This window comes from Solanum pennellii, chromosome 5 (assembly GCF_001406875.1).
Source record: "Solanum pennellii chromosome 5, SPENNV200".
Classification (NCBI taxonomy): domain Eukaryota; kingdom Viridiplantae; phylum Streptophyta; class Magnoliopsida; order Solanales; family Solanaceae; genus Solanum; species Solanum pennellii.
Window position 1 is genome coordinate 60,883,660 of NC_028641.1, and position 22,117 is coordinate 60,905,776.

At 36.1% G+C, this 22,117-nt stretch overlaps 1 protein-coding gene across 1 annotated transcript; it reads right to left on the minus strand.

The window, feature by feature from the left end:
• Window positions 1–14,295: 14,295 nt before the first annotated feature.
• On the minus strand, window positions 14,296–19,144 carry LOC114077192. The gene is made up of 7 exons (XM_027916872.1): window positions 19,064–19,144; window positions 18,858–18,962; window positions 18,205–18,585; window positions 15,663–15,802; window positions 15,391–15,531; window positions 15,174–15,298; window positions 14,296–14,423 (listed from the first exon to the last, which is right to left on the minus strand). Exons 1-7 carry the CDS (start codon window positions 19,142–19,144, stop codon window positions 14,296–14,298), a joined length of 1,101 nt encoding a protein of 366 aa, XP_027772673.1.
• Between the last annotated feature and the right edge of the window lie 2,973 nt (window positions 19,145–22,117).

Here is a 22,117-nt window from a genome sequence, read left to right on the forward strand (position 1 = left end):
CATCAAAAGATGCAATCTAATTTTCTGTAACTGCTGGATTTCTTGCCTCTCTATATTGTTGCAATCTGAACTTCTTACCTCTTCTATATAACTGCCAATATCTTATTTGTGTAGGGAAATGGAGGTGATCAAATTTGAAGTGGATGATGAAGATTTTTTGAACTAATGTAATAGTTTAAATACATATTTGATTTATTGTGTACACATTTAGAATATTGATGTATAAGAATGGGTATGTACACAACACATACTATCTTTTGGTTGTATATGAAATATTTCTCGATATTTGAAATATATAGCTTCAATTTAATGATTAATTAGTTCATTTTGTGTTTTACATCACTTGTATGTATGTAAATATATTATATATATTTGTGCTACATGTAGGATTATTTTGTGCAGCCCGTAAAAAGTGTTGTTGAATGTCCAAAAGTGTAGCCTTTTATCAAAGGCCACACTTTTTGCTAGTTTAGGCTACACTTACGTGGTGTTGCTGTAGGCCGAAAATGGTGTAGTGGCATTTGAGATTTCACTAGTGTGTTCCTTTCTGCCATTAGGTCCCTTTAATTCAATGAGATTCTATATTCCCTTATCATAACTACAACTAGGGTTTCATGAACATTAACAGATTATCATGAATTGGTTATTTAAATGTTCCAAATCAGATTATCATGTTATCATTTTTTTTCTTGCATGAATTAAGATCTTTAGGAAGTAGTACTTTAGTTCTTGAATTACATGCGCTAGGCCTGACATTTTAGTTATTTAAATATATATGCCTTAGTTTTTGTGTATGCATGTTAGTTTTGAGTTATCTAGTATATTATAGACATTCAGTGTTAATTTAATCTATTAGGAGTAGCATAATACTAAGTTTAAATAGGGTTACTACGAGCCATGTAGCTTGTAAATCCTTTCTGTAGGCACCAGTTTAATGATCACATTTACATGCCTCTATACTTTTGGCCAGGTATATTAGGTCCTCTCAATTGTTCATATACATCAGGCTCTACCTTTAGCTCATGGGTCGTTTAATAAAGTTTATTATTAGCTCACATAAATCAATCAAACTCAATCACATTGATCACTTTTATTTATAGTCATTGTTTAGTCTTACCATGATATAAATTTTGTCAATGCATTAAGATTGTTCAGTATTTCAGCATCCTTATCGTGAATATTATATTATTTCTTTATTGATTTGTTAACTTATATGTTATTCCAGCTTTACTCTATCCGTCGTCTTTAGTACCTTTCCGGTACTGATTATACTCAGTGTTAGATCTTGTGATTTAGGTACAAGTCATTCGTAGTCAAATACCGCATGTATCGGTTATAGATCATAAGTCAGTAGCATTAGTGGTGACTCTTTATTCTAAAAGGACTACTGACAGGTCTATTTTTATCGCTTTATGTTTTTATTTTTATGTTTTGCTAGATTTAGCTTAGGAAAGTCCCATCATATCTAGTTAATTTAGAGGCTTCGTTTAAACAAAATTGGACTGAACTTAACATTTGGTTTTGATATTTCTCTTGTATTAAAACTCATATTTCATATATCCTGTTTAGTAAATGGGTATTCCCCATCATTTCATACTTTCATTATTATTTAGCTTCCTCATAGTTTATTGCTTAATTTATCTTTAGTGTGCTCATGATTATGGCAGCAGGGTTAGTTTGAACTAACTCGTGATCCTAGGTCGCGTGTCCATGTATTGGGGTAGCTCATGGTGCAACTATTTTAAACACATATATAACAATTTTTTCCACCTAATCTAACACATCTAAGATCATAATTCAAAAATCCCGAGATCAAAAACAAATTCTCTTTAAAATTTCTCTCTAAAACACGAAGGAAAAAGTAGATCAAATTAGGGATTCAGGAAGTAGGATTTCTCACAAGATTTTGTTGCGTTTATTCATATAAGGTATTGTAGTTTTCGATTAATGTTTAGCTTTCATTCAAGAAGCTTCAAACTCTTAATTTCAAACATAGAAAATCCATAAAAACCAAGGGTTTTCACTCCAAGTCATGTATCCTTTCTGAAAACGATCTTAATTATTTCATAATCACATATTATGATTTGATTGTTTATTTTTATAATATTTTTATGAGAAAATCACCCATGAGTCCATGAAATCTCATAACCCTAATTTATGACTTATGACATCGGTGATTATAGTGACATGAATACTATGAAATTGTTCTTGTAGTAGTTTAGTTATTTGAATCACGTAACAATCCATTTTTAATGTAGTTTTCCAAGATATATTTGTTGAATGTTATCTATATTCATTTAATGGAAAATCATGAGAATTATCTATGTGTATGAGAGTTGTGTAGATGTATCTATGTGTATGAGACTTGTGTATACGTATATATGTGTATGAGACTTGTATATATGTATTTCTATTTCTTAGAGATTAAACTAAATATTCTATAATATAATTTTAGTGTTGATTGGATAGTTATTCTCAAATACGCACGTAGGCAAAAAATATAAGTCAAAAGGTTTGTCATATGTAGTAACTCTAAGATTGGAAGACTAGTCTCAATTGCTGAACCTAGAAGCTTTAGTATAAGTTATATGGATTGAGTGTCAATACTCTCTTCCATAATTATAAATTTTTTTCAAGACTTAATATAAACTCAACGGGAATTAATGCTTAATACCGAGTGGATACAAATATGATATGGAAGCTTCTACATAAGTTGAGTCGCACTCTCAAAATGGGTTCTTTTAACACTAGTAAAGTCCAGCTTTCCAAAGTAGTATCTCATGAGATAAAAATTTCTACCTTAGTTCATTCCAGGTCTCGATAAACAATCTCCTTATCCAATAAACTATGTTCCCATAAAGGTCTTTAGCTAGTGGATCCACTTAAACTAAGAGTTAAGGTCTATCTTAGGTAAGTAGGAAAACCCCTTTTGGTTTTTTGCGAGGTAGACACCATATTACATGATTAAGTTCTCATGGATATGTTGATTAAAATTAATCCCACCATGATAATATAAACTAGAATATTGAGTTGTGAATCATTGTTACTTAATAAACTTTCCTTAGTGCTGGTAGGATTATGTGATCTTTTTCATACATTTGACAAGGATGTTTTGAGGGTTTACTGTTTGTTTCAGTTATGCTAATATTATCAATATGTGTGTATCTTATACTTTTATTGTAAAGTACATTGTATTCAATAAAATGGTTCTTTTAGAATTTTTTAAGGATTTTATGTATGTCAATCATAGTTAGTGCATTTTTATAGGAAGCCATATTTCTTCTACATTTTTCCACAAAGTATAGGTTCTGGTGTTTGAGGTGTCCTTCCATTGATACAAGCTTGGATCGAGTATTCTCTCAGATTTTGGTGAGTCCTAATGGATATGATGATGAGTGATGTTTTATTGTTCCTTTTATTTTATTGTATTAGACTTTCAAATTTCTATTTTAAGGGTTGTGACCCTATTTGAAATTCGATTTCAATAGACTGCTATTTGAGACACGTCTAGACTTTCTATTTTGTTTTATTAAATCTTTTCTACTTAAAGGTGTTTTTACTCTTTGTTGTTCTTTACTTATGTGATGATATTCTATGAAGCTTACATAGTGCCTTTAGGGTAGTTATGTGCCATTTACGTCGAGGGGATGCCCTTGGGTCGTAACATTGGTTATGTTGCAACCTCCCTATAAAGCTCATATCTATCTCCTCGTACTTCCACGTGGGAGTACATATATTTTGGGATAAGCCGCTCGATCTTGGATGCTATACCTTAAATTTTTGGCAATTAGAAAACTTAGACGCAAACTTTATGATATCTTTATTCAGCTTATTATACCAATAGAATTCACGCAGCTCATGCCACATGTTTGTCGCTTTAGAGGGATTATAATACTAAGAACTATGAGTTTCTTACAAGATTATATCTCTGAAGTCATCAACATCAGGAACATATAAATGACCTTGGTATGTAAGTAAAACATCTCCCCAATCGTAGAAAGCCTCAACGGATTTCTTATGTACCATTTATTTCAATTTAACAAAAATATGATCAACGCATTGCTTAGACTTAAAATCCATCACATAGGACGAATCGAAACCATTATAAACTAGGACACAAGCCTTGGAGGAATCCACTAATTGAACACCTTACTAGACAAACCTATAAACATCCCTACCCAATTATTCCTTATCATCATCTACATGAGCATGATTTCTCTTAAACAATCTACTAAGAGCTTTTCCAACCACATTAGCCTTACAAGGATGATAAAAAAAAATAGTCACGTTATAATCTTTCAATAATTCGAGCCACCTTCTTTTGTGAAGATTTTGGTCCTTTTTAATAAACACATATTATAAGATCTTGTGATCCGTAAAAACACCAACATGGACCCCATATAGGTAATGCCTCAAAATCATTAACGGAAAAACAATCGCCACCAACTCAAGTCCATGGGTAGGAGAATTTTTCTTATAGACTTTAATTTGCCTTGAGGAACATGCAATCACTTTAAAATTTTGCATAATCACAAATCCCTGCCCAAATCTAGAGGCATCACAATACACTATAAATCCATCCATACCTTTCGGTAATGTAAACAATAGAGCGGATGTAAGCCTATCCTTCTTCCAACAAAATGAACTTAGCCGTTTTTTGATTCAATGCCTTCATAAGAGAGGCAATAGAGGAAAAAACCTCCCGTAACCTTGTACAATAACTGGACAAACACAAAAAGCTTTTAATGACCGAAGGAGTAAGAGGTCTTGGCAAACTTTTGACCACATCCGTCTTTTCAGAATTTACCTCAATACCTATATCGATCCACTACCCGATAGAAACCCTATTTGTTAGCGGCGTATTCAACCTCGATGAGGTCTTATACAAGCCTTAGCAATCGTCATATCACGTATCAACAAACAAAAATGTGGAAAAATTTAAAAGTTTTACTTTGGAAGTTCAACTTCACTTCATATATGGAAAATGGAATCTAACCTCGTCACAACTTACCATCTAGACATAGAAGTGTCGAAATTTGGGACTTAACCCTTACATCAACAAAAAGACGAGAAATTGGAAAGTGCAACAATATCTTTCAACGCAACAAAAGACTAAAAAGCTCTGACATAGGGTCTTGTATGCGGACTTGAGGACTCACCAAAATGGAGAAGCAATTTCAAGAATCCTTGAGAAATGGCCTTGAATCCTCAACGGTTTTAACCTACATTATTATGGAGAAGGGAAGAAAATATGGGGTAGTACAAGACACGTACTAAGTATGCCTTCTTTGCATAAAATCCATTGAAACATGCATAAAAGGACATTTTAGTCAAAATTATGAACTAAATCGAGTATGTACATAGGTTAAGCATCATAAGCGAACTTAACATAATATCAGCATAACAGGTAGACAACCCCAGAAAGACTTGTGCATTCTAAACAATAAAATCCCATAACGGTATCCAAATATAATTATCACATTAAGCAACCTGCTTCATTCGTACGTTTATAATATAATATATTACAATAACTTGCCATATGCATAATCATCACACATAATTCATAATCTACATAGTCATAAGAGAACACTACTAAAATTTCTCTTAGAATGAAACAAATGCTATGTGTAAGATAAGTCTCATACCCTCCCTTACACTATGTAGAACACCTTAAAAAGACCTAGTGAGAGTTCACACATTGCATTCATTCATTTACTTTAACTGTAGGGAAAAGGTTGAAATACACTACATAGACATTGAGAGCTACATGGAATTCGGTGTTTTACTCCAACACCTAAAAGAGAGGGTTAACACTTTACTAAGGAATAACTTGGCACATTCTGAAACCACACCATAGAAGTTAGGGAAAATCTTTGATTGCAACCAGTGTACTTGACCTCTTAGAGGTCTTGTTCAAGCCCTTACATATCATTCATCGCATAAACATAATGAAAACTAGTGCGGAATTAAAACTTTTCACAAAATATATCATTGTCTTTAAAAAACATAATGAAAACTAGTGCGGAATTAAAACTTTTCACAAAATATATCATAGTCTTTAAAAACTCTCTCATATAAAGTCATAGTAAATACTAAGTCTCAAACTCATCAAACTTAACACACATGAATACTTGAGACACTGACCATACTTCAAAATATAGAAATACTTAGTCTATTACAATACTTCAATTGGAAACAAAAAGACATCTATGCCCTCGAATCAAATGATGGCATACTTCAAATACACTTGAATGATGCTACAATCCTAGTATTTGCTTCCCAAATGTTCCTCACGTACAACCAACTATACAGATAAATAAAAGCATGGATTAGTAGAACCACATTTACTAAGTATGGCATAATGCATAAAATTCATGAAAACGGACATTTAGTGTAAATATACATCTTTACATTTAAAGATCATATTATTATCATAAGAACAACATTTCACAACTTAGAAACACATAAAATAACATTTAAATGATTAATAACATTTGTAATGTCACTTTACATTGTAGAAACACATAAGATAACATTTAAACGATTAATCACATTTGAAATGTCACTTTACAGTGAACCCATCTCACTGTACAGTGAAGTTCTTCACCGTTACAGTGAACCCATTTCACTGTACAGTAAATTATTTCACTGTTAGAGTGAAGTGCTTTCTTTTCCATTTTAGCACTTCTTAGCATGTAATATCCTCAATAAAAGCTATCCTAAGACTCACTTAAGCAACACAAAGACAGATCGCCCATAAAACCTCCCAAAGCATACCTAAATGACCCTCAATAATACTTATCATAAGGCACATATACACTTACAAGGCATCAAACATCAACACATAGATAATATGACATTTTCCTACCAAAGGCTATAGAAATACCTACTTATGTAAATCAAGAAGATAACGTCCATGTTTGACCTCTTCAAGACTACCTGAATAATTTTCAAGACTACCTAAGGCTTAGATCATGTCCACATAATCAACCAATTTCCATAAATAGTCATTATTAGGAATCATGTAGGTAATGTACGAAGTGATCATTCCTATGCCCCCTTCACACCTTAACTAGACAACCCATAACTACTCGAGATAAGTACTTATTCAATTAACATACTTTCTTAACTTAAGTCATTATATTTATTTGTTCATTTAGGATACATTTAACAAATAAAGGACATTCAAGTAATGGTCTTGCACAAGACCTAGGAACTCCAAGTAACACTTTCAAAGCCAATTGTGCAATGTCTAGATAGCGTCCCATACCACCACCTAATCATCAAAGAACTTCTCCAATACTAATAGGTATCCTATATGATGAGAATAGGCAATTACCGACATACACTATGATAGCAAGACATGGAATTCGAAGTTCTAACCTACTCCGTTGAGGGTATTCTAATTGCCAATGGTAGAAGTTAGACACATCCCATGTAGGAATATGTTTAAGGAATATGAAGGGCATGCTTTGTATTCTAGTCTCATTCTTTTACTAAAACTGTCACGACACCAGACGAGACCGGCGTCGTTTACTTCTCAGAGGTCGCAGTCAAGCCTATAGACGTCATACTTACTTAATCTAGGTTAATTTTAGCGGAAAATTTGAACTTTTTGTTTTCTTATTTCATGATGAAACATATTATACTTAACATCATAGGCGTTCACAAATCAACAATCTAATATAAAGATTATTTAATAAAAGAAGCAGTTCATAATTGCATTAAATGTATTCTTCCCAAAATGGCACCAATACAAAGTCTTAAATGAAATGGAAATGAAACAATATCGGAACATACTCAACTATCTAAATCCTACATCTAAGCTAGATAATAATGATAGACATCCTTGAAAGCATGAGGGCCTACAAAGTACGGATGTAAGCCCCATGTCCGTATAGCTGCAACGTCGTACCATAAGCTCTAACATCCACCTGTGCCTGCACCTAAAAGTATAAATTGTATTGGATTAGTACACACTTGTACTAATTATGGGTATCTGCAAGCATACACCAAGGACATGCATGAGTAAGAATAGCTCATTCCTAACAAAAGGATTTATGGAAAGTCAAGTCATTAGACTTGCCATATTTGGATTAGGAAAGTTAGTAGACCTGCCAAATTTGGATTATGAAAGTCATGCCATAAGAGTAACATGCATCATCATACGTATCATATTGCACACAACACATAACGTCTTACACATAGCACATAACATATTGCATATAGCACATCACTTCTTTCATATCATTCGTACATATGCCATGAAACTTTAGAATCATGGACTTGATATCAAGACTTCCCAAAAATGAGGGCTCAAAATATGGGACCTTAACTAGGGAGCCTTCTTTAGCAAACACAGAATCTGCTTCATTCACTCATACGAACTTCACTTCATACATTCATAAGCTAGTGTAAACACCAGCTATATCTATGAAGTAATTTAAGACTTTCATCAGGTTCTCATTGCAATGATCAAGAATGACATAGTGCCATAACTTAAGTCTAGCTCACCTCTTGATTATCCTATCCTAACACCTTTGGTATCATTAATTTTATTATGTGCATCATTTGAGGCTGTCCTCATTCATTCATGGTGAACATTAACTTTAACCAACATAGATCATGTGAGCATCATGAAATACGTTGTCTCCCCTACACCGAAAAGAGATGGAATCACCGGCCAAAAGTGACCTAAAACATGCTAGTGTACTTCTGAATTGAACCTCCACCTTTCCCACATACGAAATGCCGGACAATGTCATATCATAAGAGTTATGTGAACCTCCACCCTTCCCACAAGAACGCATCACCGCTCATAGCTAATCTATCGATGCTCATTATAAAGTTCCATTAATTCAACTCATACGTCATGGAAGTTGGCTTCTAGTATGAGGACATCATAGCTCAATAGATGATTTCTCATCTCATCATTAGTATTAAGTGTATATTAATCTCAATACTTTCATTACAGTGTTCATAGAGTCTGGTCTCTTAATTAACTTTACACTCTCATATGTGTGTACGTTTTGGTAAACTTTACTTAGGCTCATTTGCAATTTGTCTCATCTATTACATTAGCCTCTTATCATGTTGTCACCACATTCATTATCTTTTCTCTTCATAATTATTCATCCCTTATTACGTGAATGTTCATTTCATCATATGCCAATGCATTTGGCCATTTAGTTTATTCCACACTCTTACTTAACACTCCTAGGGTTTCATCATTTCATTGCATACATCTTAGGTTCACTTACACTTAAACGTATGCTAGAATTATGGGTCTATACATACAAGCCATGAGGCTTCATTCATAGTTCGTTTAAATGATTCATATCTTCATAAGATTATGTGGTACGAGACTTATTCATCTTCTATTTATGCCAAGATCTCGATTTAGATCTATGTGGGTAGCATTACTTTGAACATTTATTCAAGTATGACTTATGTATCAATACGGATTTTGGGCAAGGGAACCCGGTTTCGAATCCCTTGGTTCACACTTGTGTTTTAAATTATTTTTGACTTAACATCGCTTCGGCTTGGGGACCCGAGATCGAGCTCCAACACCAAAACATTTACTTTCCCTTAATTTTTTTCTTTCTTTTTCCTATTAATTCATTTGGGACCTAGAGGTTGTGGGATCGATTCCCCACAGCCTCGTTTCTTTTATTTTATTTTTCCTTGACATTTTCGAGTTTAATGTGAGGGTGTGGGATCGAATCCCCATGGCCTCACTTTATTTTTCTCTTTAATTCCCTTAATAAGCCTTGAGGTCGTGAGTTCCATTCCCACACGCCTCAACCTTTATTTTCTTTTTATTCCTTAAGTCTAGCCGATAGGTTGTGGGTTCTAATCCTACTCCTCTAATTTCTTATTTTTAGAATTACATTTTTTGTCAAGGTCACGTGTTTGAATCCCCCTTACCACATTCCTTTAACGTACATTATTATTTTGAATTTTAACATGGTGAGGTCACGGGTTCAATCCTCAGTGACCTGAAATATTTTTAATTCATTATTCATAGCATTTTAAGCTACTTTAACTTCAATGAAACTCAGCAACATGTAGCTTGAAAGTTTTGTAGTTTTTCAGCATCTTTTTCATCAACGTTATCTGTTAGTTCTTAGGGTTATTCATGGTTCCTTTAGAAGGTCTTTAGGTGCATTTTCATGGATTCATTTTGGCAAAGAGTTTCTCACTCAAATCAGAACATTTGATATGAACATCACGATTTACATAAGTTTGTGCACGTAATAATACAACCATAACCTATAATTTTTTTGAGCCTTAAACCGAGAGTAATAGGTCACGGCTAACATTGCTAACATTGCACACGCATACACATATCTTCGGAAAACATAGGTTGTCATTCATACGATTCCAAACACACATTCATGAACATATTCATCACGAAAACACATTATATGCCTAATATCTACCAGCAAACATACCCAACCTACGAATCAATGGGAGCTAGTGACAGGGACATGCAACGGGGAAACAATACTAGTTTTCGGATTAGAATTGATTGAATCTTAAGGGTCTCTTGGGAAAGGGACCAAGAGTAAGAAAACCCTACCTTTTATGTAGTTCAAACCTTGACTTCTGCCCAAAACATTCTCCAAAAATTACGTCCAAATCCTCTCAACTTCAACACCAAATTGATGGAATAATCCTCCCTTTTGCCTAACATTTTTTATTAGCTTGTTTTTCTTATATTTTCGTGTAAGTTCTTCAAGTGTGAAGAACTTTAGTAATTTTTCTGCTTTAGTACTTTTGCTTGGTATATAAACGTGAAAAAAAGAGAGAATGATCGTGAAGGTGAGAGATTGACGTGAGAGAGTGAAACGTGAACGGTAATTTAGGCTTATGTAAGGACTTAGTCAAATTAGGACTCTATCAACCCTTTCAAAAATATGATTTCCTTTTTCTTAAATCAGATAATAGATGTTAATTAATAAAGTTAATTTACCAATTTAAACAAAAAAATATAAATCATTGCTTCCACCTAGGTTCGAATCCGGGTGGAGCAAGACTTCACTCAAAGTCCAATTTTCGTCCCTCTCTCCCAAAAATGTCCCTCCACTTTAATAGTTAAATAAATACTTATATATTTAGGGTAATTATGAAACTAACCTTAGCCTGGAAAAAGACCATTTACCCCTAGACCCTCCATGGCTACACCCAACCTTTTCTAGCTCAACTAACTCCCCAAGTTAGTTGGCTTTGTTTTTGCAAGGGTTTTGAGGTCTGGTTCTACGCGCATCATTCCATGTGAACTCGGTCTTATCGTACACATTCTAGACACATTAAGCATTAGTTAGAATATCCATTTTTAGGGTTATTACATTATCCCCCCCCCCTCCATAGTAACATTCATCCCCGAATGACACACTACTAACTATATAGTCTAATGCCAGTCACATCATAACAGAGTTACAATACACAATCAAACAATAGCAACAAAGAATGGAGAGATAAGGAAACTTAGACTTAAGAGTAGAAATTCTAACCTCAAGGGCTGAAAAGATGAGGGTACCGGGATCTCATATCGTCCCCGGCCTCTCACGTAGCACCCTCAACAAGAAATTTCCTCCACAATACCTTTACTGTGGAAACCTCCTAGTCCTTAGTCTCCTAATCTGTCTGTCTAGAATCTCAACAGGTACTTCCTCATAGGAAAAGTCTTCCTCGACCCCCAAACATTCAACAGGTAGAATTGATGCTGGATCACCTAGTCACTTCTTTAACATAGAGACATGAAAGACTGGACGAACAAAAGCTAGCTTTGCAGGCAATGCCAACTCATAGGCCACCTCACCCACACGCTGTAGGATCTCATATGTCCCAACATACCTCTGCCTCAATTCCCCTTCATAGCAAAACTCATTGCCCCCTTCATAGGTGATATCTTCGAATAGACCTTGTCAACAACATCAAACTATAAAGGCCGTTTTCTATTGTCTGCATAAGACTTCTGCCAACTGTAAGCAGTATCCAACCTATCCCTAATCACCCTGACCTTCTCTAAGGCCGCATGAATAATCTCTGAACCCAAGATGGATGACTCTCAAAGCTCGAACCACCCAACTGGAGACCTACATCTCCTACCATACAGTGCCTCAAACGGTGCCATCCCAATGCTGGTGTGATGGATGTTTTTATAAGAGAACTCTATAAACGGCAGATGGTTGTCGTAACTACCCCTAAAGTCAATCACAAATGCCCTCAACATGTCCTCCAATGTCGGAATGGTGCGCTCAACCTACACATCAATATGAGGATGAAAAGCAGTACTAAGCTTCACCTGCGTGCCAAAGCTTTTCTCGAAGGATCTCCAGAAATGTGAAGTGAACTGAGCTTCTCTATCTGAAATGATAGGTAAAGGAATCCCATGTCATCTCACAATCTCATCAATGTAGAGTGTCGCATAATCCTCGGCTCTATGAGTAGACTTCACTAGGATAAGTAGGCAGACTTAGTCATCCTATCCACGATAACACATATGGAGTCATGTTGTATCCTAGTCTCGGAAGACCAACCATGAAATACATATTAATGGACTCCCACTTCCATGTCTAAACCTTAATAATTTGACTAAAACCGCCAGGCTTAAGATGTTCTGCCTTAACCTGTTGACAATTAGGAAACTTGGCCACATATTCTGCAATGTCGTTCTTCATGCCATCCCACCAATAGATCTTCTTCAGATAATGATACATCTAGGTGGAAAATGGATGTATATAATAGCTGCAACCATGGACCTCCACAATGATCCTGGTCCAGAAATCATCCACATCTAGTACACAAAGCCAATCCTTGTACCTTAGTATGTCATCACCTCCGAAAGCAAAAAACTTATTCATCTTAACTAACACTGAATCATTTAGCTCTGTTATCGAAGGATCGAGATGCTTAGCCTTATTGACTTCAACTACTAAGGGCGATTTAAAACTAGGATGAACTGAAACAACCCCACTAATAGAGTCAACTAACCGCACACACAATCTGGCCAGTCTGTGTACATTTTTCATGAACTCTTTCTTCTCATCCATAACGTGGGCAATACTTCCCATGCTCATCCTGCTCAAAGCATCAGCTATAATATTAACCTTACGTGGATGGTAGTGGATATTCATGTAATAGTCCATAAATAGCTCCAACCATATCCGTTGACGTAGATTCAACTCTCTCTATGTGAACACGTATTGGAGATTCTTGTGGTCTGTGAACACAACCACATGCACCCCATACAAGTAGTGCCTCCATAACTTCAGTGCAAACACCACAGCTGCCAACTGTAGTTCATGGGTTGGATAATTCTTCACAAGAACCTTGAGTTGTCTTGACGCATAAGCTATCACCTTACCACCCTGCATAAGAACATAACCCAAACCAACCCTAGATGCATCACAATAAATAGTGTAATTCTCACCAAACTTAGGTAAAGTAAGCACCGAGGCTGAAGTGAGTATGTCCTTGACTTCCTAGAAACATTTCTCAGAAGCCTCCATCCATTCAAACCTGGCCTTTTTCTTAGTCAAAGCTGTCAGTGGGGCAGCAATGGAAGAAAAACCCTCCACGAACCTACAGTAGTAACCATCCAATCTGAAGAAGCTACAGATATCTGTGGGAGTAAGACGTTTTGGCCAGTTCTTTACAGCCTCAATCTTCCTGGGGTCCACCTCTACACCATGATCGGACACAACATGACCCAGGAAGGTCACTGATCTTAGCAAGAATTCACACTTGCTGAATTTGGCATACAACTTATGTTGTCCAAGTAACTTAGGTTAGTCTCAAGTGTTGTTCATGCTCTTCCATGGTCTTAGAGTGGATGGGAATGTCATCAATGAATACTATGATGAGAGAATCAAGGTATTCATGGAATACCCTGTTCATGAGATCCATAAATGCAGTAGGTGCATTGATGAGACAAAATGACATAACTAGGAACTCATATTTACCATAACGGGTACGAAAGACTGTCTTTGGGATATCTCAATCCCTAACCCTAAGCTGATGGTACCCTAAACGAAGATCAATATTCGAGAAGAAACTAGAACCTTGGAGTTGGTCGAACAAGTGATCTATTCTGGGAAGTGGATACTTATTCTTGATAGTGACTTTGTTGAGGTACCGATAATCGATACACATCCTGAGTATTCCATCTTTCTGTTTCACAAACAACATTGGAGTGCCCCAAAGGGATATGCTCGGGTGAATGAAACCCTTATCCTTGAGATCTTTTAACTGATGCTTCAAATCTTTGATTTCAGCTGGAGCCATTCAATAAAGTGGAATTGAAATTTGTTTTGTATCGGGATCTATATCGATATCAAAGTGAATCTCTCGAAGGGGAGCAACTCTTGGTAAATCAGCAGGCAATACCTCTTGGAACTCTTTAACTACAGGCACTGAGACAATGGAAGGAATGTCATGATCTAAATCATTAATACTCATAAGATGACATAATAACCCCATGGACATCATTTTATTGGCCTTACGATTGCTAATCAAGGGATTTGGACGACTCGAGTTGTACCCCAACCAGACTAGATATTCTTCATTAGCGAAACAAAATCTCACAACCCTACTACGACAATTTATACAAGCATAACAATTATGAAGCCAGTCCATGCCAAGAATAATATCAAAATCATGCATGGGTAATTCAACCAAGTCTTCACATATAGTCTTACCACATAACACTATTGGGCAATTCTTAAATACTCTATTAGTTGGTACATTTTATCATAAAGGTGTACTAACCACAATAGGATCATTTAGAACTTCAGGAAATATCTCAAAAGTGAAAGAAAGAGAAGGAATTACAAAGGAAAGAGTAGACCATGGATCAAGTAAAGCATAAATAGAAGTTTAGAATACTTGCAGCATACATGTGACCACATCGGTTGACTTCTCCTGCTCCTCCTTGCCCTTAAAGGCGTAGAACCGGTTCCTCTTATGAGGCTAGTATGATTCTGCATCCTGTGGATTAGACCTACGTTGAGCATTACCTCCAGCCTTACCTCTTTTCTGTGGGTAGTACTTAAACATGTGCCCGCTATTATCGCAACCGAAGCAGGCATTAGTTCCCTATCTACACTATCCATTGTGAGCACGGCCACACTTAGCACAGTTCTTTCAGGTACGCTGCATCTCACCTCCATTGCCCTTCTTGGGCTCAGGTCTGCGTCCTATAGGTGTTGTACTCCTCTTAAAGTTAGAGTTCCGTGAACTCTGTTGCCCCTTTTTAAATCTGCGCTGCTTACGGAGGCCAACGTTATTCCTGTTGCCCCCATTGATAGGAACTGCTTAATCATGAGGCTTAGGCCTCCTAGCATCACGGACACCTCTCTTCATCCGGATGTCTCCACATGCTGGACCTGCACCATCGACTTGGAGAGGTCCATGTTATTGTGGAGCATTGCAGATCGACACTTCTCCTCCAAATCTTTGGTGATCCCTACGAGGAACCTGCTCATCTCATCCGTGCAGTTAGATACAAGAGAAGTAGCATACCTGGATAGTTTAACAAAGTTCAGGGAATACTCCCTGACTGTCATAGATCCCTAGTTAAGGTTGATAAACTCCCAACCTTGGCCTCCCTCATCTCCCTGGTTAAGAATCTCTCCAGGAAAGTTGTCTTAAACAGCTCCCAAATTACTGGAACTCCACCCAAAGCTCGTCTATCCTGCCACATCTTGCACCAAGTCTGTGCAACATCTTTAAGATGATAGGAAGCCAACTCTGCTTTCTCAGTATCTGTGGCCCCCACTACACCATTTTTGGCCTACAACAACACCACGTATGTGTAGCCTAAACTAGCAAAAAGTGTGAACTTTGATAAAAGGCTACACTCTTGGACATTCAGCAACACTTTTTAGGGGCTGCCCAAAAGAAGCGTAACCTTTGACATTAGGCAACACTTTTTAAATGTTGCCATCTTTGGCAACACTTATAAAGCGTAGCCAAATAGGTAAAAGGGCACGCTTTGAAGAGGTGCATTAGAAACACCTATTTTTTGTTAGACTACACTTAAAAGCGTTGCCTTTTCAGATTTATTGGTCACACTTAAAAAGGGTTACCTTTTATTGGTAATCTATTGCAACATTTATAAAGTGTAACTTTATATCTCATCTATTACAACACTTATAAGGTGTTACTTTATATGTCAGCTATAGCAACACTTATAAATTTACTTTATATTTCATCTATAGCAACACTTATAAAGTGTTGAATTTATATATCATCTAGAGCAATACTTACAAAGTGTAACTTTATATCTACCTAAAGCAACACTTACAAAGTGTAACTTCAACATTTATAAGCCTACATGTAGCATTAATATATATATTATATTTACGTACATACAAGTGACCTAAAACACAAAATGAACTAATTAATCATTAAATTGAAGCTAAATATTTGAAATAAACTTCGAGAAATATTCCACGTACAACCAAAACATAGAAAGTGATTGCTTAAAGATCTCTAATATCAACAAGTTCCAAAAACCCAAAAGTGTCATTCAAACGTATATGAAAACAATACAAAAATTTCTTCATCTTTTTCCACAATGGATCTAGTTTACTTCTGGTCAAATTCAAATTCAATTACCTGCATTTCCCTGCACATTTAAAATAAAATTATATGTTTGTGAATTAATTATGGAAGTGCATAATCAGATAGAATTCACTGTAAGACAACCAATCAAAATCTAAATACAATTTCAATGTAAAAATTACACATTATAAGGACTACAAAATTTGTGCAGTCTTCTGTTGTTGGATCTCAAAAATTAAACTTCAAAAGTTTAATTTGTGAAGTCTTCTGTTGTAAACTTCAATGTAAAAATTACACACAAGTAGTTCAAACAAACAAGTGATGACCACTGGAAACAAGGTTCATAACATAGTTTAGAAGTGTCCACAAAAATCAATATATAACAACATGACATGATATTTTAAAAGAACTGCAGCATAGTGCAGTTGCTGAAGGAAGATGGGGAAGTCTGACTAAGTGTGGGGATACGGAGTCCACGACGGTCCGTCGTGACTGTGACGGTCCCTCCTGCAGTTTGTCATGAAGTTCAGAGAAGTAATCCCAGTACCGATATTCCAAGAGTTTAAGTGTTTTGGAACGAAGACCCTCGACGGACCGTCGTGTCTGTGACGGTCCGTAGGTGGCAGCGTAGTGCAGCTGCTGAAGGAAGATCGGGAAGTCGAAGTGTGGGGTTATGGAGTCCACGATGGTCCGTCGAGTCTATGACGGTCCGTCCTGCAGGTTCATCATGAAGTTCATAGAAGAAATCCCAGTAATCCCAGTACCCATATTCCAAGAGTTTAAGTAATCTCTAGGGCAAGGTTCATCATCAGACAGTGAACAAAAAAGACGCAAACAAAAAATACAGACAAGAGAAATGTTTAGTAAGAAGAGAAGGAATGCTATAAAAAGACACAAACAAAATCTTGAACAAGGTAAAGATTTAACAGACACTGAACAAAAAATAGAGGACCAGGCTGCAAGAAAATCCCCTGCAGATTTTCCTCTCCAATTTTCTCTTCCTTGTATGTAGTTTAAACAAGTAACCATTAAGAAGCTATCAAACATAATAAATCTACCCACAAGATCTGCTATTAATGGTCAAGCTCTAGATGGTTTCTCTACCCTACAAAGGTAAAGGTTTGCAAACCATTAAACTATATACTAATAACAAAAGTATTATAATTGTCTAGCATGTAGACATTTTAATCACAGGCTGCAGCACATTAATACTAACAGCCACAACCACCTAGCTAACAGACACCAATATTAATAAAATATCAATAGCTTCATAAATGTGCAGACAGACCATTAAAAGACCAGCGACAATATCCTTTAAAATGAGCTGGATTCACAAGCTAAAGGTAGAAAATAGTGTCATCATTTTTTAACTGAACATCATTGGCATTTGCCATAAAACATAATGTGTTAGCCACAGAATCCTCAATTGCACAATACTAAAAGAACAGTTATTCAACTAACGATTCGAATATTTAAACCAAAAAGAAAAACATTCTTAACAGTTATAAATTGGTGGACTAAACTTAGAAAAGTAAAAATAAGTTTTGAATTTCATTACCAAGAACACCAACTAAACTAGAAGAAAAACAATATTGACACTATTAACAGAGAATTTGAAATACAAAATACCTTTTGAAGAACCGAATCTTGAGCTGACCCCGAAGAAAATGGAAGATTTGTGCCTCTTACAGCTTGTGCACTACTTGCATCAATAGGTGAAGAAAGGTTAGATCCAACACACCCTGGTATATCTTGAAAATTCAATCCAGGGCTGTTTTGCAGCAATTGAGTGAATAAATGTCGCATTTCTTCTCTCAATTCTTCCTTTAGAGAAGTGATTTCATCGGCATGCTTTTGTTTTAGATTGTTAATTTCCTCATCTTTCTTCAAATAACTTGTTGTCACTGAACTACCATAGCACCTAACTCGACCAGGCTGCTCCTTTCCAAACACTGCGCTAAATGCACCACCAGCTGTTTCCCCAAAATTTTGGCGATTTTCAAATTCCGCCTATTGAATAAAATTGGCACCCATAGTGAATTGTAAGTACTATTTCATTTCCAATCCTATGATAGCGATCAAGCATTAAAACATGATGAAAACTTTTCGTAAAAAATAATTAAACAATGTCGACAAATAATTGATATCTCCTCGAACTTGCAAAAGAAGAAGAAGAAGAAGAAGAAGGCACACGTGATTAAAATTTAATGTAGTCAAACCCCCCACAATATAAATGTTAAGTCTGAATAAAGTTCACTAATAATACTTTTTGGAAAACTTACTATTGCAACTTGATTATCAGCCTGGATTTCCTTTCCCGTCTTGGTACGAGTTGCAATAAATATTTCAGGCTTTGATGGTTCTTCGTTGTTGTCTTTGGCTGCACGCTACAGATTATATCAAAAGAAATTTTAAAAAATCAGTAAGTTCTTATAAAGTACAAAAAAATGAAAATCAAATTTTGTATGAAATGTCAGCTAAGTATTACCAATGCGACGCGTACTCTAGCAAAATTCATAGGTCCCATTCGATGCCTCAACTTTTGTTTTTCCCTGTTTTGAGAATTCATCTCGCATATAGCCTATTGTTAAAAACAAAGAGATAATTGAATTTATATGTATAAAAAGAATAGATATGACACAGAATTAGTCGATGAGTGGAAATGCACCATTTTAACCTTACTTGAACAGTAGGGTGTTTCCAATACTCGATCAACTGGCGGAATTGATTATGTGGACTGCCATCAGGACATTTTGCTAGCATATCCTCAAGGGTACTGTTTTTATCAAAAAAAAATCTTTTTAATATTTTGCTTGTGTTGCCTCCAAGCATCACGAAGACCAGTCATCACCCACTTCTTTCCTTCTACTGGAAGTAGAAATTTGGACTATGCAAAATAAAATATATTTAGTTTAAGTAAGTAAAAAAAATATGAATTCTCAAGAGTGGTTGTTTTTACATAGACGTATTCCCACATGCGCTTTTTAGTATCATTTGGCACCACATGCCAACTAGTGTACATCAAGCTGATGAATCTAGGATTCCTTGCAATTGTTCCTATGAAGTTGCTTAATTGTGACACTATCTTATTAGTTGGTCCCACCGCTTGTCCTTTATCAAATGTCACCTCCTTTCTTTCTTCCAAATATCTTGCATGAATATCCTTACATGTTGTATGTCCTCGAACTTTTTTTGGCTTCGACACTTCTAGATTGATGTAACAGACATGAAATAAGATATTTCATTTATAATGAGTTCTAAATCTTACAAGGTTTAAAACATACCTTTTGTACTACAATCAATGTCAATTTCCTCTTCTTGTTCCACACGATCATCCAATCCTTTGTTATGTTCATTAATAATAAAAGTATGCATAAATTCGACATCACTAGTTGTGTTGTTGTCACGTTTTGTTTCATCATCTTTGTGTATCCCTTGATCTTTAAGAAACTGATCAAGAGTACTAGCTGGAATGACCGGCTTCCTCTTTACCTGTTTGCAATTCGGTAGATCAAGAATATCATGTCGTGCCTCTCCATTACCTAGTGTTGTTACAGTCGCATGTGCTGAAGCTGTAACATCTTTATTGAATGACGTATGGAACCTAGAATTATTCATAGGAAGCTTAGTTCCATTATCTTGAATGGACTCTTCAAATTGAAATAACCTCTGTTTAGTTTGCCCTTTCCCTGCAATAATACGTGAGGTTCTAAGCTCTTCCCTTGAAGACGATTGAATGACTGATTTGTGCCCTAGCAATTAACTCTTTCCTTGCTGTGGAATGAAATTCTCAGAATTCTTTCTTTTATGTGATATTGGTGCCTGCTTTTTCTTAGCTTTATCATTGCGTTAATTTGCAAGTTGTTCTATCTTAATCTTGAATTTGTTGGCCAATTCAGCACTTGATCGGTATTGAATATCAACATCCAGATTCTTCAATGGACTTTGAGCTTTGTTTTCAAACCCTTTTTCTTTAGCATTGTTGGTTGATTCATTGTTTTTGCTTTGTTTAAATCTCTTCAATTTGTTTCCAAATAGTAAGTAAACCTACAAAATAATAAGATTGTTTAAGTGAAAGAAGTAGCATGACGGATTCAAATTCGAAGAACTACATGACCAAAAAGAAAAAATTGATAACATATGAAACAAGATTGGGAAGTCTCACTAAGTGTGGGGTTACGGAGCTTGTGACGGTCCGTCGTGATTGTGACGGTCCGTAGGTGGCAGCGTAGAGCAGCTGCTGAAGGAAGATGGGGAAGTCTGACTAAGTGCGGGGTTACGGAGACCAAGACGGTCCGTCGAGTGTGTGACGGTCCGTCCTGCAGGTTCGTCATGAGGTTCAGAGAAGTAATCCCAGTACCCATATTCGAAGAGTTTAAGTGTTTTGGAACGAAGACCCTCGACGGACCGTCGTGTCTGTGACGGTCCGTAGGTGGCAGCGTAGTGCAGCTACTGAAGGAAGAAGGGGAAGTCTAAGTGTGGGGTTACGGAGTCCACGACGGTCCGTCGAGTCTATGACGGTCCGTCCTGCAGGTTCGTCATGAAGTTCAGAGAAGTTAACCCAGTACCCATATTCCAAGAGTTTATGTGTTTTGGAACGAAGACCCTCAACGGACCGTCGTGTCTGTGACGATCCTTCATACTTGCCGTCGAGGGTAATGATGAGAGAGAAGTGTGGGATGACGAAGTCCTCGACGGTCCGTTGTGGCCACGACGATCCGTCGAAAAACCTCGTTTTTGAGGTTAGACTCCGCATTGTTAGACGCAAGATTATTAGTTAGACTCTGTAATATTATTAGGTTATCTTGAGACTTTTATCATTGAGTGTTGGTGATTTTTGTTGATTAATCAAGCGAACTTTTGGATTTTACACTTTCACATAGATGTAAGTTTGAGCGTATCACTCCCTCTCTACCCCTTCTAGACTTGAAAAATATATCCTATATCGTCTATCTCTAAGGCATATGATTCATTTTCTATATAGTGCAACTCAAAATACAAAGAAAGTTTAGCAAAATCATACTACGAGGTGATCCCAAAACAACTAAGAAATATTCAACTAAAGTTTCTAATGTACACTAGAAAATGCAATAGAGAAACAACAAAATGACTTCTAACACTTCAAGGCATGTAGTCGAAAAAAGAAACATTTTACACGCAAATAGATACAAGACATAATCAATGTGGTTAACAAAGGAACAAACCAAGCTTAAGGCGAGCACAACTATGAACTCAGGAAGACAAAAAAAACAGTGACATTAAAACAGACAATATGCAGATATGTGATTGCAGGCAACAGCTAGTTGCAGTGTGGTTAGCCGGGATATTCAAGTTGTTGATAATCTCGGAACATAGATTGTTGTCATATGCATTCGCTCAGAGAATTGGTAAACAAAGTCACACACATGTAGCACAGTCATGCATTGAAAATGACCAGATTATGCAGACTTGGAATGTAGAAGTACAACTTACAAACACTGTTGCAACAACCCAAGACGTGAGGCGTGTTAATGTGTGAAACATTTTCTTCATTTGTGAAATC

Coding starts and splice junctions, on each gene's coding strand:
- LOC114077192 (XM_027916872.1), bottom strand. CDS start 19,144: ATGAATTCTCAAAACAGGGAAAAACAAAAGTTGAGGCATCGAATGGGA. Junction 15,299..15,390: donor AAGTCGATGGTGCAGGTCCA/GCATGTGGAGAC, acceptor TGGGGGCAACAG/GAATAACGTTGGCCTCCGTA. Junction 14,424..15,173: donor GCCCAAGAAGGGCAATGGAG/GTGAGATGCAGC, acceptor CCATTGTCTCAG/TGCCTGTAGTTAAAGAGTTC.